This window comes from Zeus faber (genome assembly GCF_960531495.2).
Source record: "Zeus faber genome assembly, chromosome: 8".
Taxonomy (NCBI): Eukaryota; Metazoa; Chordata; class Actinopteri; order Zeiformes; family Zeidae; genus Zeus; species Zeus faber.
This window is the reverse complement of record NC_137195.1, coordinates 851,568-863,902: the sequence shown is the minus strand read 5'-3', so window position 1 is coordinate 863,902 and position 12,335 is coordinate 851,568. Positions and strand designations below refer to the sequence as shown.

The 12,335-nt window shown below is 47.5% G+C and overlaps 1 protein-coding gene across 1 annotated transcript in view; it reads right to left on the bottom strand.

Annotated features, from left to right (window-relative positions):
• Positions 1–12,335, bottom strand: part of gon4lb (gon-4 like b) — a 36,181-nt gene that overhangs the window by 10,072 nt on the left and 13,774 nt on the right. The window contains exons 6-29 of the mRNA XM_080005733.1: positions 11,303–11,338; positions 10,790–10,882; positions 10,520–10,681; positions 10,309–10,431; positions 9,982–10,213; positions 9,446–9,547; positions 8,715–8,755; positions 8,402–8,487; positions 7,947–8,172; positions 7,574–7,660; positions 7,253–7,442; positions 6,376–6,526; positions 6,155–6,302; positions 5,483–5,599; positions 4,619–5,395; positions 4,501–4,576; positions 4,307–4,458; positions 4,003–4,231; positions 3,740–3,885; positions 3,463–3,660; positions 2,185–2,328; positions 1,787–2,098; positions 1,615–1,707; positions 904–1,267 (exon numbers count right to left, since the gene is read on the bottom strand). Coding sequence (XP_079861859.1) covers positions 904–1,267; positions 1,615–1,707; positions 1,787–2,098; positions 2,185–2,328; positions 3,463–3,660; positions 3,740–3,885; positions 4,003–4,231; positions 4,307–4,458; positions 4,501–4,576; positions 4,619–5,395; positions 5,483–5,599; positions 6,155–6,302; positions 6,376–6,526; positions 7,253–7,442; positions 7,574–7,660; positions 7,947–8,172; positions 8,402–8,487; positions 8,715–8,755; positions 9,446–9,547; positions 9,982–10,213; positions 10,309–10,431; positions 10,520–10,681; positions 10,790–10,882; positions 11,303–11,338 — 4,285 coding nt within the window. The remainder of the gene's footprint in view (positions 1–903; positions 1,268–1,614; positions 1,708–1,786; positions 2,099–2,184; positions 2,329–3,462; positions 3,661–3,739; positions 3,886–4,002; positions 4,232–4,306; positions 4,459–4,500; positions 4,577–4,618; positions 5,396–5,482; positions 5,600–6,154; positions 6,303–6,375; positions 6,527–7,252; positions 7,443–7,573; positions 7,661–7,946; positions 8,173–8,401; positions 8,488–8,714; positions 8,756–9,445; positions 9,548–9,981; positions 10,214–10,308; positions 10,432–10,519; positions 10,682–10,789; positions 10,883–11,302; positions 11,339–12,335) is intronic.

The window sequence follows — 12,335 nt, the reverse complement described above, 5'->3', positions numbered from 1 at the left end:
AACGCCTTTTTGTACCATAAATAATTTCCAGTTTCAACAAGTTGCTTTTGGAGCGTTATGAGAAGCAGCAGCGACGCTGCCCGTCCCACTACCTCCAGACACCATGACAGTAATAATAATATCATAATAATGTCGAAATATTATATATATGGAGCTATATATTATATATATAGCTCTACCTCGCAGCTTGCTGCGAGGTAGAGCTGGTTGTCTAGTCATCTAAAGGTTGCTGGTTGGATCCCAGGCTCCTCCTGCTAGCATGCTGTAGTGTCCTTGAGCAAGACACTTAACCCCTAATTGCTCCTGATGGCTGCGTCCATCGCTGTTTGAATAATTGCAAGTCGCTTTGGATAAAAGCGTCTGATCACTTTAATGTAATATATATCTAACATATGTATGGAAGGTGTGAGCGGGGCTATTAGCGTCGGTGTTTGTGAATGGGATGTTTTTTCTCATTTTCATAGAAAGGAGCCACTTTGCACCAGATGAATGAATAACAGCTCATTTAAAAGATGCAGCGAGGTGGTGCAGCGTTAACTTATATTTACCAGTTTCCTTCTTGTGTGAAAGGAAAAAGGAAACAACAACAAGACTTATTTAGTAAAAACTGCATTTTCTGTGTGAATATTTTTGATTTGTTCATGTTAAATCCTAATCCTTCAGCTTCCTCACTATCTGTGGAACCAAGTGAAGGAGCTGCCGCCCAGAGACGGCCACGCCCTCTGACATCATCGCCCAGATGGAAAAAAAAAAACAACTTTAAATAATTCTTCCTGAAAAGTTGGTAAAATTCAATTTAAAATTAGTTTTTGTTTTTCTCCTTCATCCCAACATTGTAAATTCATAAAACTAACACCTGATGGCTGCTCTTTAAGGAGCATGATTGAGAGACAGACGACACACCTGGCTGTGGCATGTGTCCTGCGTCCTTGTCTCCTGCGTCCTTGTCTCCTGAATCCTTGTCTCCTGCGTCCTTGTCTCCTGCGTCCTTGTCTCCTGCGTCCTTGTCTCCTGAGTCCTTGTCTCCTGCGTCCATGTCTCCTGCGTCCATGTCTCCTGCGTCCATGTCTCCTGTGTCCATGTCTCCTGGGTCCTTGTCTCCTGCGTCCTTGTCTCCGGCGTCCTTCTCTCCTGTGTCCATGTCTCCCGCGTCCTTGTCTCCTGCGTCCTTCTCTCCTGTGTCCATGTCTCCCGCGTCCATGTCTCCTGCGTCCTTGTCTCCTGTCCACTCGGGGTAAAGAGGATTCAGACAACCTCCCTCTGAGGTCTGGAAGGGAAGATTAAATATGATTTTGTGTTGAATATGTCACTCATATGTTACAGATCAATAAAGCTGAATATGTTTTGTCATCATCTGTAAAACAAACCTCATGGAACTGAATGATTTGCTACGTTTGGTGGGATTCGGGGGGAGGTGCTGATCAGGTGATTATCAGTTACTGATTTGACGTGTTCATTGGATTTCAACATTAAATTTCACTTCCAGGAAGCTGCTGTGGTCAAGATGGCCGACTAAAAGGTTCTTTCAAAAAAAAAATTCTTTTTTTTTTTTTTTTACAGTGAAGGGTGGTTGCCATGGTGATACATCCATCCCATAGCATACTGGGTTCCAACCTTGTTGCCATGGAAACGAGCGCAGCCTTTCCGCCGGTGCCTGCGGAGCTTTGCATCATGGGACGGCCAGTCCTGGTACGACCAATCACAGTCCTAGGAGACAGAGCAAGTAAGTCCTACTCGTAGTACTACCGGTAGTACTTGCAGTATTGTTACAGTTAGGTGTAAGAACCTTGTAGTTGCCATGGGAACCCATCTTCCTCCTGCAGCGCCGCGCTGCCATTGCTGGGATCTTATGTCCATCTTCCTCTTCCTCTATTTCCGGCAGAATGATTTCCTCAAAGCCGCAGCTGGCTCCGCCTCCCGGGCCCGGGCCGGCCCCACTCCCTTCCTCACCCCCGCCCCCTCCTCCTTCCTCCGGCCAATGGGCTTCTTCAAATTGACCCGGGCGGGATTGTGGCGGGTGGAGCTCATCAAAGAATACCCAGAATTCCCCTTGCAGGTGGGTGTGGCCTTTGAGGAGGGCGGCCATCTGCGTTTTGAGCTGAAAGAGAAAGTGACATGAAGATTGGATGCATTGGTCAGCTGCGTTGTGATTGGCCGGTTGATGGACGGATGGGCCGGTCGCACCTCGTGGACGCTGGCGGTGCTGAGGTCACTTCCTGCCTGCAGAGCCCTGATGATCTTCTGGTATTGTGACGGGTTTTCTCCGAAGCTGATCTCCAGCTGCCGCAGGAAGCGGCGGCTCCTCTCGAACGCCTGCTGCTCCTCAAACTGGAGGAAGAGGACTAGATTTAACTGGGTCAACTAGTAGAACTGCATATACTGTTACACTGGTTCAACTGGTTCCAATGGCACCAGACAAGGGGTCGGAGATATATATATATAGTGTTATATATTATTAAATATATATTGTGTTATATATTATATATAGTTTTATATATTATTAAATATATATATTGTTATATATTATATATAGTGTTCTATATTATTAAATATATATAGTGTTATATATTATTATTATATGAGGCAGCAGGTGAACAGTCAGTAAAACAATATAAAAAAATAAAATAAATAAATAAATAAAAAGGACAAAAAAAAAAAAAAAAAAGTAGTTGAAGTTGATGTGTTAAAGCAGCGTAAGGATCTGAGCCACTTTGACAAGGAGCACATTGTGATGCTGGACGACTGGGTCAGAGCATCTCCACAAGCACAGGTCTTGTGGCTGTTCCTGCTGTGCAGTGGTTACTACTACTACTACTAAAAGTGTCCAAGGAAGGACGACCGGTGAACCGGCGACAGGTTCACGGGGTCCAAGGCTCATTGACGCACGTGGGGAGTGAAGTCTAGTCTGTCTGGTTCGATGCCACAGAAGAACTACTGCGGCACAAAGTGTTGAAACAGTGAATGGTGCCATGATAGAAAGGTGTAGAACACACAGTGCATGGCAGCTTGCTGCGTATGGAAGCGCTCAGTGTCCATGCTGACCCCTGTCCACCCCTGAAAGCACCTACAATGGACACGTGAGCGTCACAACTGGACCATGGAGCAATGGAAGAAGGTGGAGGTCTGATGAATCACCTTTACTTCTACATCATGTGGATGGGTGGAGTTAGGGTCCGATCCAAGTCTGATCCACAAGCCTGATCCTTGGGGGCCCCACCTCCACCTTCCAAGATGTAAAGGATCTGCTGCTAACATCTTGGTGCCAGACACCACAGGACACCTTCAGAGTCTGGTGGAGTCCATGCCTCCACCTCACAGCTGTTTTGGGGACACGCGGGGGAGCTACACAGTATTAGTGTTATTAGTGGTGCTTTTAATGTTGTGGCTGATCGGTATCGTGGTTGAGCTGCTTGAACTAGTTGAACAGGTTACACTGGTTGAACTTGCTAAAGTGGTTCCTACCAGCCCGCACTCCAGCGCCTGGTCGGGTTGTAGGAAGCCAGCAAAGTCCCTCAGCAGCTCTGTGTGCTGACCCAGGAGGAGGCGGAGACTGCGGAAGAGCTGCACCACGTCCCGCCCGTCCCCAAGCTGCTCAAAACGGTAGACCAGCGCCAGGAACTCCTCCATCTGGGACGGAGTGTCCCTGAGGGCGTCCCGGACCTAGAGACAAGGACAGGACACTCGGGACAGGACTCTCTAGGGCCTCAGGACAGGATAGATACTCTGGAGCCTGTCTCACCCTGCCCAGGTAGGCCTGTGCAAATGCAGTGTCCTTGCTGTGCCTCTGGGGGTCGCTGCTCAGCAGGTTCTCATCGTAGAGCTGAAGGAGTTTGGACGAGTCTTTACTGTGTCGCCCCTGACGACGGCGAGGAGGACGGACCCGACCTGAGAGGAGGAGAGGAAAAGACATCAGACATGGACAGGAAATGACACTATAATGTATCCCTGTGATGTCATCAGACAGGACAGGAAGTCCCCCTTTGATGTCAGACGTCAGCTTACCTCGTCCTCGTGTGGAAACCTTTCCACTTCCTGCAGGAACGCCCTCTCCGGGTGGTAGTTCTTCCTCTGTGGCCTTGGTCCCGCCTCCTGCGCCTGACTCCTCCTCCTTGGTGGGCCCCTCCTCCTCCTCCTCAGAGTTCTCCTCCTGAGAGACGGGGGAGTTCTCCTCCTCCGAGTCCTCGCCGAGCCTCCTCTCTGAGGCCAGCCAGGTCAGCTGCTTCATGGTCTCCTGGGCGGGTGAGAGACAGACACAGTGAGAGAGACAGACAGACAAGCAGACAGAGAAACAGACAGACAGACAGACCTGCAGCTCTGGAACAGACAGCACAGACTCCTCAGACGCTGATGACATGACTTCCTCTTCATCTTCGTCCTGCGTCAACTCGTCAAAGTCATCTTCCTCCTCCTCTCCATCTCGCTCTCCTTCCTCATCCCCCTCTCCTCCTTCCTCTCCACCTCCATCCTCTCCACCTCCATCCTGTCCATCCTCCTCTCCACCTCCATCCTGTCCATCCTCCTCTTCCCCTCCATCCTGTCCATCCTCCTCTCCACCCCCACCCTGTCCATCCTCCTCTCCACCTCCATCCTGTCCATCCTCCTCTCTACCTCTGTCGTCTTCCTCCTCTCCACCCCTTTTCTCCACTCCGCTAGTTTTTCTTCCGTTAGATGTAACTATGTCTCCTGCCTTTTCTTGTCTTTCTCCACCTTTCTTCTTAGCAGCTTCCTCCTCTCTCTCCTCCCCTCGACTCATCCATTTCCGTGCGCTGGGCCCCTCCCCCAGCCTCTTCCTCTGCTCCTTAAGCTCATCCCCCAGGTCTTTCAACCCAGCAGTGTTCCAGAGGTTTATGGGATGGTTGGGTTGTGGAGGGAGGTTCTGGTTCGGTACCGGCAACCCGCTGCCAACCATCCAGAGGACTCGGGACGGGACGCTAGTCTCGGTTTCCAGCTGATGGGGGATTCGGGTGGTGTGGGAGGGAAGGGTTAATGGAATGGAAGCTTTCTCTGGTTGCTGAGCAACTGCCCCCTGCTGGCCAATCAGAGACACCATAGCAGCAAGAGACCCTGGATACTTTGCAGCCAGAGGTACCGGCCCACCAGCCGGCCTCCCAACGGAGGGTGATGGCGCAAGGATGGGCGCGGCCCGTCGGGGAGCGGGAGGGTGGGCTCCTAACCCCGGTGGGTGCGCTGGGGCTTTGGCAAGAGGGGGCAGGCAGGTGGTGTGAGCCAAGGTGAAAAGGCGTTTGGGGGGTTTGGACGCAGCCGCCCGGTGCTTCGCTTTGAGAGTCGGCCGGGAGGGATGGAGACGCAGTCGGCAACCCGGTGGCAGCCAAGGGGGGTAAGATGGCCGCCAGGCGGAGCTCCGCGAGATCCTCTGGATGATCGGAAGGCTCTTCTGTAGATCAATGAGTCAAATCAGTGAAAACAAAGAGCGGTTCAATAAACAGGCGACTGTCAGTCTGCTTAGATAGTATTGAAAGACCTGGAGCCAGTTTGGCATGGTGGAGATCTTTCCATCCACTGGGGGGCGTTCTTCCCCTGGCAGGACTCTGCTGCAAGCCACGGGCATCGGCAGGACGTCTCCACTATGAGATAAGAACTGAAAAGAGGAAAATGATCAAATAAGTAAGGGATATCATGCGCCCAGACGGCCATTATCTCTGAATAAGAAGGTTATTTAGTGATAATGACCATCTGGCTGCACATCATCCCGCTTATAACATGGCTACTAACTAAAAATAAATACACTGAGATGGAATACTGCTTTCCTTTATTTGATCAGTAGTATTCCTAGTTTAGAGTGTCCGTGGAAAAAAAATAGACCACAACAACATAGTTAACACAGCAGCAATGTAGGGACCACCACCAGAACAATCCTGTGTAAATGAACTTAAACCTCAATTATGGGACATTGGTAGTCAACCCAATTGATTGGCATCAGAATCTCTTACATTGATCCAGTAAAAACCTTCTAAACACAGCCCACTGTCAGGCAATGGGGCCATTACATTCGCTGAAGAACATGCTCGTGGTTTTCCTTTTGCGCCGTGAGGGCAAAGCTGTTCCTCTCAAAGCAAAATATTCTGATGCACATCAATTCAACTCCAAATGACCAAGTCTTCCTTTAGATGAAAAACAGCAGTAGAACAGGGACCTTGGGGGCGTTGGGGGCAGCCTGGCGGCCTCTCAGCTCAGTCAGTCGCCTGCGGAGCATCCAGGGCTTCTTCCGGAGGAGATAGGAGCAGAGCAGCTGGTGAGGAAGAAGAGTTCCTTCAAAGTGCTTCATCCCCAACATGATGAGGCTGGAAGAGATCCCACTGGTGTTACATCCCCAAAGAGGTATTTGAAGTTTAGGTTAAGATAAGATAAGATTACCAGTCCTCTCCAGCTGTGTAGATGGGCCTGGGGTTGGGGGAATGCAGGGCGGGGTCCAGGCTGCAGAGCGGGAGCAGCTCCTGGTGCAGGAACACCGAGCGGGTGGCAAAGAGCCAGGCAGCGTCAGCCGGAAGCTGGGGGTAGGCACTGCCTGCAGCCAGCGCCCAGACGCACGGTTACAACCATGACTGACAAAATGATTTCAACCATTGGACAAGTAGGTGAATAATGATCCGATACAATCTGAATCCATCCAATATTCTAGAAACACTACAGACACCCTAACTTCTAGGAACACTACAGACACCCTAACTTCTACGAACACTCCAGACCCCCTAACTTCTAGGAACACTACAGACACCCTAGCTTCCGTCCTGACGGAGAAGCTCAACCCCGTCAAACTGGAGACGATGTATGCTTCACTGAATGAGACAAAGTTTTCAAACATCCACAGTATGAACAGAGGATGCTGCTGTTATTTGGCTCGACCATAGAGTGTGAACAGACGTTCAGTGTGATGAACATAAGCAGAACAGGCCACAGAGCCACGCTCACTGATCAGCACTTGAGCGCTGTCCTACACATTTCCACAACCAAAACGGCACCAGATTTTGCTGCGCTGGCAAAAAAGGGAAAAGCAGCAACACTGTTCTCATTAATTCTATCAATGGTGAGTTGTTGTATTTTGAATTAAAAAAATAATTCATCAATTCAAAAATGGGATGAAAGGAAATAGATTTCACATGTATTTTACACTTTATTCTTGCTTATTTGTCACCTCATCGACTAATGGTCAGACCATAACCCTAACCCTGGAGCCAAAAGGTTTGCCCACCCTAACTTCTAGAAACACTACAGACACCCTAACTCTATGTACCACTGGTAGAGGAGCTCATCTTGGGCAGCCATCTTCTGGGGTGAGGAGGAGAAGATGGAGGATGAGAAGGAACCTTCTCTCTCTCCTCCGTCTCGTCCAGGAGCATCAGCGCCTCCTGCAGGTTAGACGCTGCAAAGCTGCTCCTCACACCTGTCTGCGCTCGTATCCTGGAGAACTGCTGCAGCTCCCCCTGTGGACCAACAGGGGGAGGACGCCTTGTTATTCCTCCTCTGTCATGCTCCCGAGCAGGTACTGTTTGGTGATGTCATGCTACTGACCAGGTACAGACCAGATACCGTTTGTTGATGTCATGCTACTGACCAGGTACTGTTTGGTGATGGAGGCCTCGTTGTTAAGAGCTTTGACGCGGCGACTCAGCAGATGGACCTGCGTTAGCAGCTGGATGTGCTGAGAGACAGGAAGCTGATCAATGATCACAGCTAAGGATTCCATTGATCCATCAACCTTGATTTCACCTCCAGGAACCATTGAGGAATGAATCCTCATTTTCAACGGTGCAGAGTTACAACAGAAATTAAAATATAATTAATTGCAAATGCAAATATATGCCTTAAAAAACAGTAAATAATACAAAATCAATAAAAATATAAAGAGTAAAAATCAACAAAAACAATGAAAATATAAGGCAGGGCTTGGTGCGTGTTGAATTTAATTCAAACTGCAGGAGATTTACCTGCTGAATCTGCTGTTGCAGTTGGAGTTTCTGGGTGAAGTCAAGGGCCAGGGCGGGGCGCAGTCTGCCCGGCAGCAGCAGCAGAGCTGGAGACTGTCCCCATGTGGAGGAACTGGGGTACTGACTGGCCGTGCCCTGCAGGGCCCGTCGCTGCTGCAGAGCCTCGTAGCGCTCCCTCACGGCGCGGCGCCGCTCCGTCAGCATGCCGGCCAGCGGGGCCTCGAAGCTGCGACGGAAGAGTGCATCAGAAAGCTGATGGAGCAGCTAAATCCACTGCTGTTGGGTTAAAATAGAGAATGTTCCCTCTGGGTTCAGACTCTTCTTCACTGCTTTGTAAAGAAGAGGGAGAAGAGGGTAATAGTGTTCCTCCCGACCCAAACAGTAGCAGCACTGCTCTGCTGCCCCGTCCCAACGGGAGGTTCCTGGTGCCTGGGGTGGGGTTGATAGTGTTTTACCGTAAAGCCTGAGGGACATTGAATTTAGCTACAGGCTGAACTGGAACCTCTTCATCCTTTTCTTCTTCTCCGTTCTCCTCCTGGAACTGAAGAGCAAATAGAGTCACACCCCGTTTGGCCACTGGCTAAGCTGAGTCAGGTTACTTGACAGGATTGCAGGGACAGTAACCCAGTTTGTAGAGTGGAGGCGGAGCTGCTTCTGTTCTTCTTGGAAGTCATTGAAGTTCTAACGTTCTAACAGAACATTGAGCCTCTTTTAGAAACCACACACAGTGAAATCCCAGGTCTGCGCAAGGAGGTCAGGTTCACTTACCGTATCAAACAGCTCCTCCAGGAGCTCATTCACCTCCTTCTCTGAAAGACATGAGAGAAAGCCAACATGAACTCACCACAACCCAAACACACCTACAAAGCCCCCCCAATACACCCTTAATACACTCCTAATATACTGCTTAACACACCAACCACACATGAAAACACTCGTACAGCCTAACACAGCCCTAATACACCCTACACACTCCTAATACACCAAAAGTACACCTCTAATACACCCCTAGTACACCCTAGACACAACCCTAGTACATCTCTAATACACCCCTAGTACACCCTAGACACAACCCTAGTACATCTCTAATACACCCCTAATACACCCTAGACACAACCCTAGTACACCTCTAATCGGCCCTAAACACAACCCTAATACACCTCTAATACACCTCTAAACACAACCCTAGTACACCTCTAATACACCTCTAAACACAGCCCTAGCACACCCCTAATACACCTCTAAACACAGCCCTAGTACACCTCTAATACACTCTAAATACACACCTAGTGCACCCCTAAACACACCCCTAATACATTGTAAACACACCCTAATACACACCTAATACACCTCATAAGGCACCAATAATACACTCTGAAAGGCATGACTTCCTAAACACCGTGTGGTGTGGTTGTAGCTCTGAGCTCACGCCTGCTGGTCCTCACACGTTGCCCCAACCCCCTCATCTCCTTGTCATCCTCATGTTTCCAGCATCTTACTGGTGATCTGCACCGCCCGGTCCGTCCTGTAGTCCTCCTCGTCGGGTTCCTCCAGATCTTCCACAAAGTTGTACTCGGGGTCGTCTTCTTCCTCGGCTTCTTCTGAAAGAGAACAGCCAGAAGACTGAGGGGCCTCTTCCCCGGAGGATTGGGCGGCTTTTGCAGCTGCTACACCGGCGCAAATAACAGAAAAAGCGAGCGTCTAATTCTCAAAGCAGCACAAACAGTGAAATGCACCGCTAACTGCACTGCTGTGCAAACAGCCTCTTGGTGCCCGTGCTGTTTGTGTGTATTTAAATCATCCATACATTTGGTGCAAAACAAGAGCAAATTGCACTCAGCAGCAAAACTTCATGATGTCATATCATCAGCAAAACATCTTTTGTGAATCTGATGCTGAGATGGCACAGATAGGGGGCGCGGTTGACGCCCAATTCAAGGCCACAATCCATTCTCTGTGAATTGGCCCCTCAGAGACAGACTCCAGGTGCATTCTGGGAGCTCTCCACCCGGTGGCTGGAAACCAATGAACAGACCTTCGTGGCTCTCCGCGGCCTCCATCAGGCCATGCAGCCACTCGCTCCAGAGCTGCTCCTCCTCCTCCAGGTGGGCGGAGCTTCTGTCGTACATGTCGGCGGTGATGTCCGGTGCATCAAGCTCTGCCTCCAGCGTTGTCATGGGAACACCACGCAACGGGCGCTTGGAGCGCGTGCGAAATGCCACAAGGCCACTAGTGCCTCCGTTCTCCTCCTCAGCACCTCCATTCAACTGCACAGGGAGGAGGTTCCAACATGGCTGAACGTTAAAGTGCCGGAAGGTGTTGTGCTAGTGGTGTTGAGCGGGTGCTCGGAGGTTCCACTGACCTGGTAGGTTTGGCAGGAGGAGGTGCAGTCCAGCTCGTCGTCCACAGCGTTAAGGTTCTCCATGAAGGAGTTTGGAGGAGCAGTATGGAGGTGCTGAGGTGGAGTCGATGGAGCCTCGACACTCTACAAACAATGTTAGCAACTACTTAGCGCTGGTTACAGTAGCAACTAGTTACAGTCTAGTTAGTTAGAGCTAGTTACATGCACCAACCTGTGATTGGCTGGGGCTGCTCTGGGTGGAGGGTTGTGATTGGCTGGGGCTGCTCTGGGTGGAGGGCTGTGATTGGCTGGGGCTGCTCTGGGTGGAGGGCTGTGAGTGGCCACTCGTCTCCCTGGGAGACCAGGCCACACTGTCTGCGTCGCTTAGAAACGTCTAAAAAACAAACACAGTTTGACTTCCATCTTTCTTTCTTTCCTCATTTCCTAGTTTCCCTACTTCCCCACCTCTCTCCCTCCCCTCCTTCCTTCCTTCCTTCCTTACCTCCCCAGCAGTCTCCTCCTCTTCCTCCTCGGGACAATACTCTTCATCGGACTCGTCCTCATCGTCGAGCAGAGCATTGACAAACTGAAGAGGCTGGAGTGGGTGACAGTGACAGTTTGTGACAGGGTGGGGTTACAGGGTGGGGTAACAGGGTTGGGCTGACAGGGTGAGGCTGACAGGGTGAGGCTGACAGGGTGGGGTTACAGGGTTGGGCTGACAGGGCGAGTCTGACAGGGTGAGGTTGACAGGGTGAGGCTGACAGGGTGGGGTTACAGGGTGGGGTTACAGGGTTGGGCTGACAAGGTGAGGCTGACAGGATGAGGCTGACAGGGTGAGGCTGACAGGGTGGGGTTACAGGGTGGGGTTACAGGGTGGGGTTACAGGGTGAGGCTGACAGGGTGAAGCTGACAGGGTGAAGCTGACAGGGTGGGGTTACAGGGTTGGGCTGACAGGGTGGGGCTGACAGGGTGAGGGTGACAGGGTGGGGGTGACAGGGTGGGGGTGGAAACAAACCTCAGATCTTTTCAGCGGTGAGATGTTCCAGCTCGGCTGCTTTCGCAGAGACAGGAGGACAAACATGAAATATTATATAAATGAAAATGTATATTTATGTTATATTATATAAATGAATGTGTATATTTATGTAATATTATATAAATGAAAATGTATATTTATGTAATATTATATAAATGAATGTGCATATTAATGTAATATTATATAAATGAATGTGTATATTTATGTAATATTATATAAATGAAAATGTATATTTATGTAATATTATATAAATGAATGTGTATATTTATGTAATATTATATAATGAAAATGTATATTTATGTAATATCATATAAATGAATGAGTATATTTATGTAATATTATATAAATGAAAATGTATATTTATGTAATATTATATAAATTAATGAGTATATTTATGTAATATTATATAAATGAAAATGTATATTTATGTAATATTATATAAATTAATGTGTATATTTATGTAATATTATATAAATGAAAATGTATATTTATGTAATATTATATAAATTAATGTGTATATTTATGTAATATTATATAAATGAGTGTATATTTATGTAATATTATATAATGAAAATGTGTATATTTATGTAATATTATATAATGAAAATGTATATTTATATAATACCATGTAAATTTATGAGTATATTTATGTAATATTATATAAATGAAAATGTATATTTATGTAATATTATATAAATTAATGTGTATATTTATGTAATATTATATAAATGAGTGTATATTTATGTAATATTATATAAATTAATGTGTATATTTATGTAATATTATATAAATGAAAGTGTATATTTATGTAATATTATATAAATTAATCTGTATATTTATGTAATAATATATAAATGAAAATGTATATTTATGTAATATTATATAAATTAAAGTGTATATTTATGTAATATTAAATAAATTGAGGTGTATATTTATGTAATATTATATAAGTGAAAATGTACGTTTATGTAATATTATATAAATTAAAATGTATATTTATGTAATATTATAA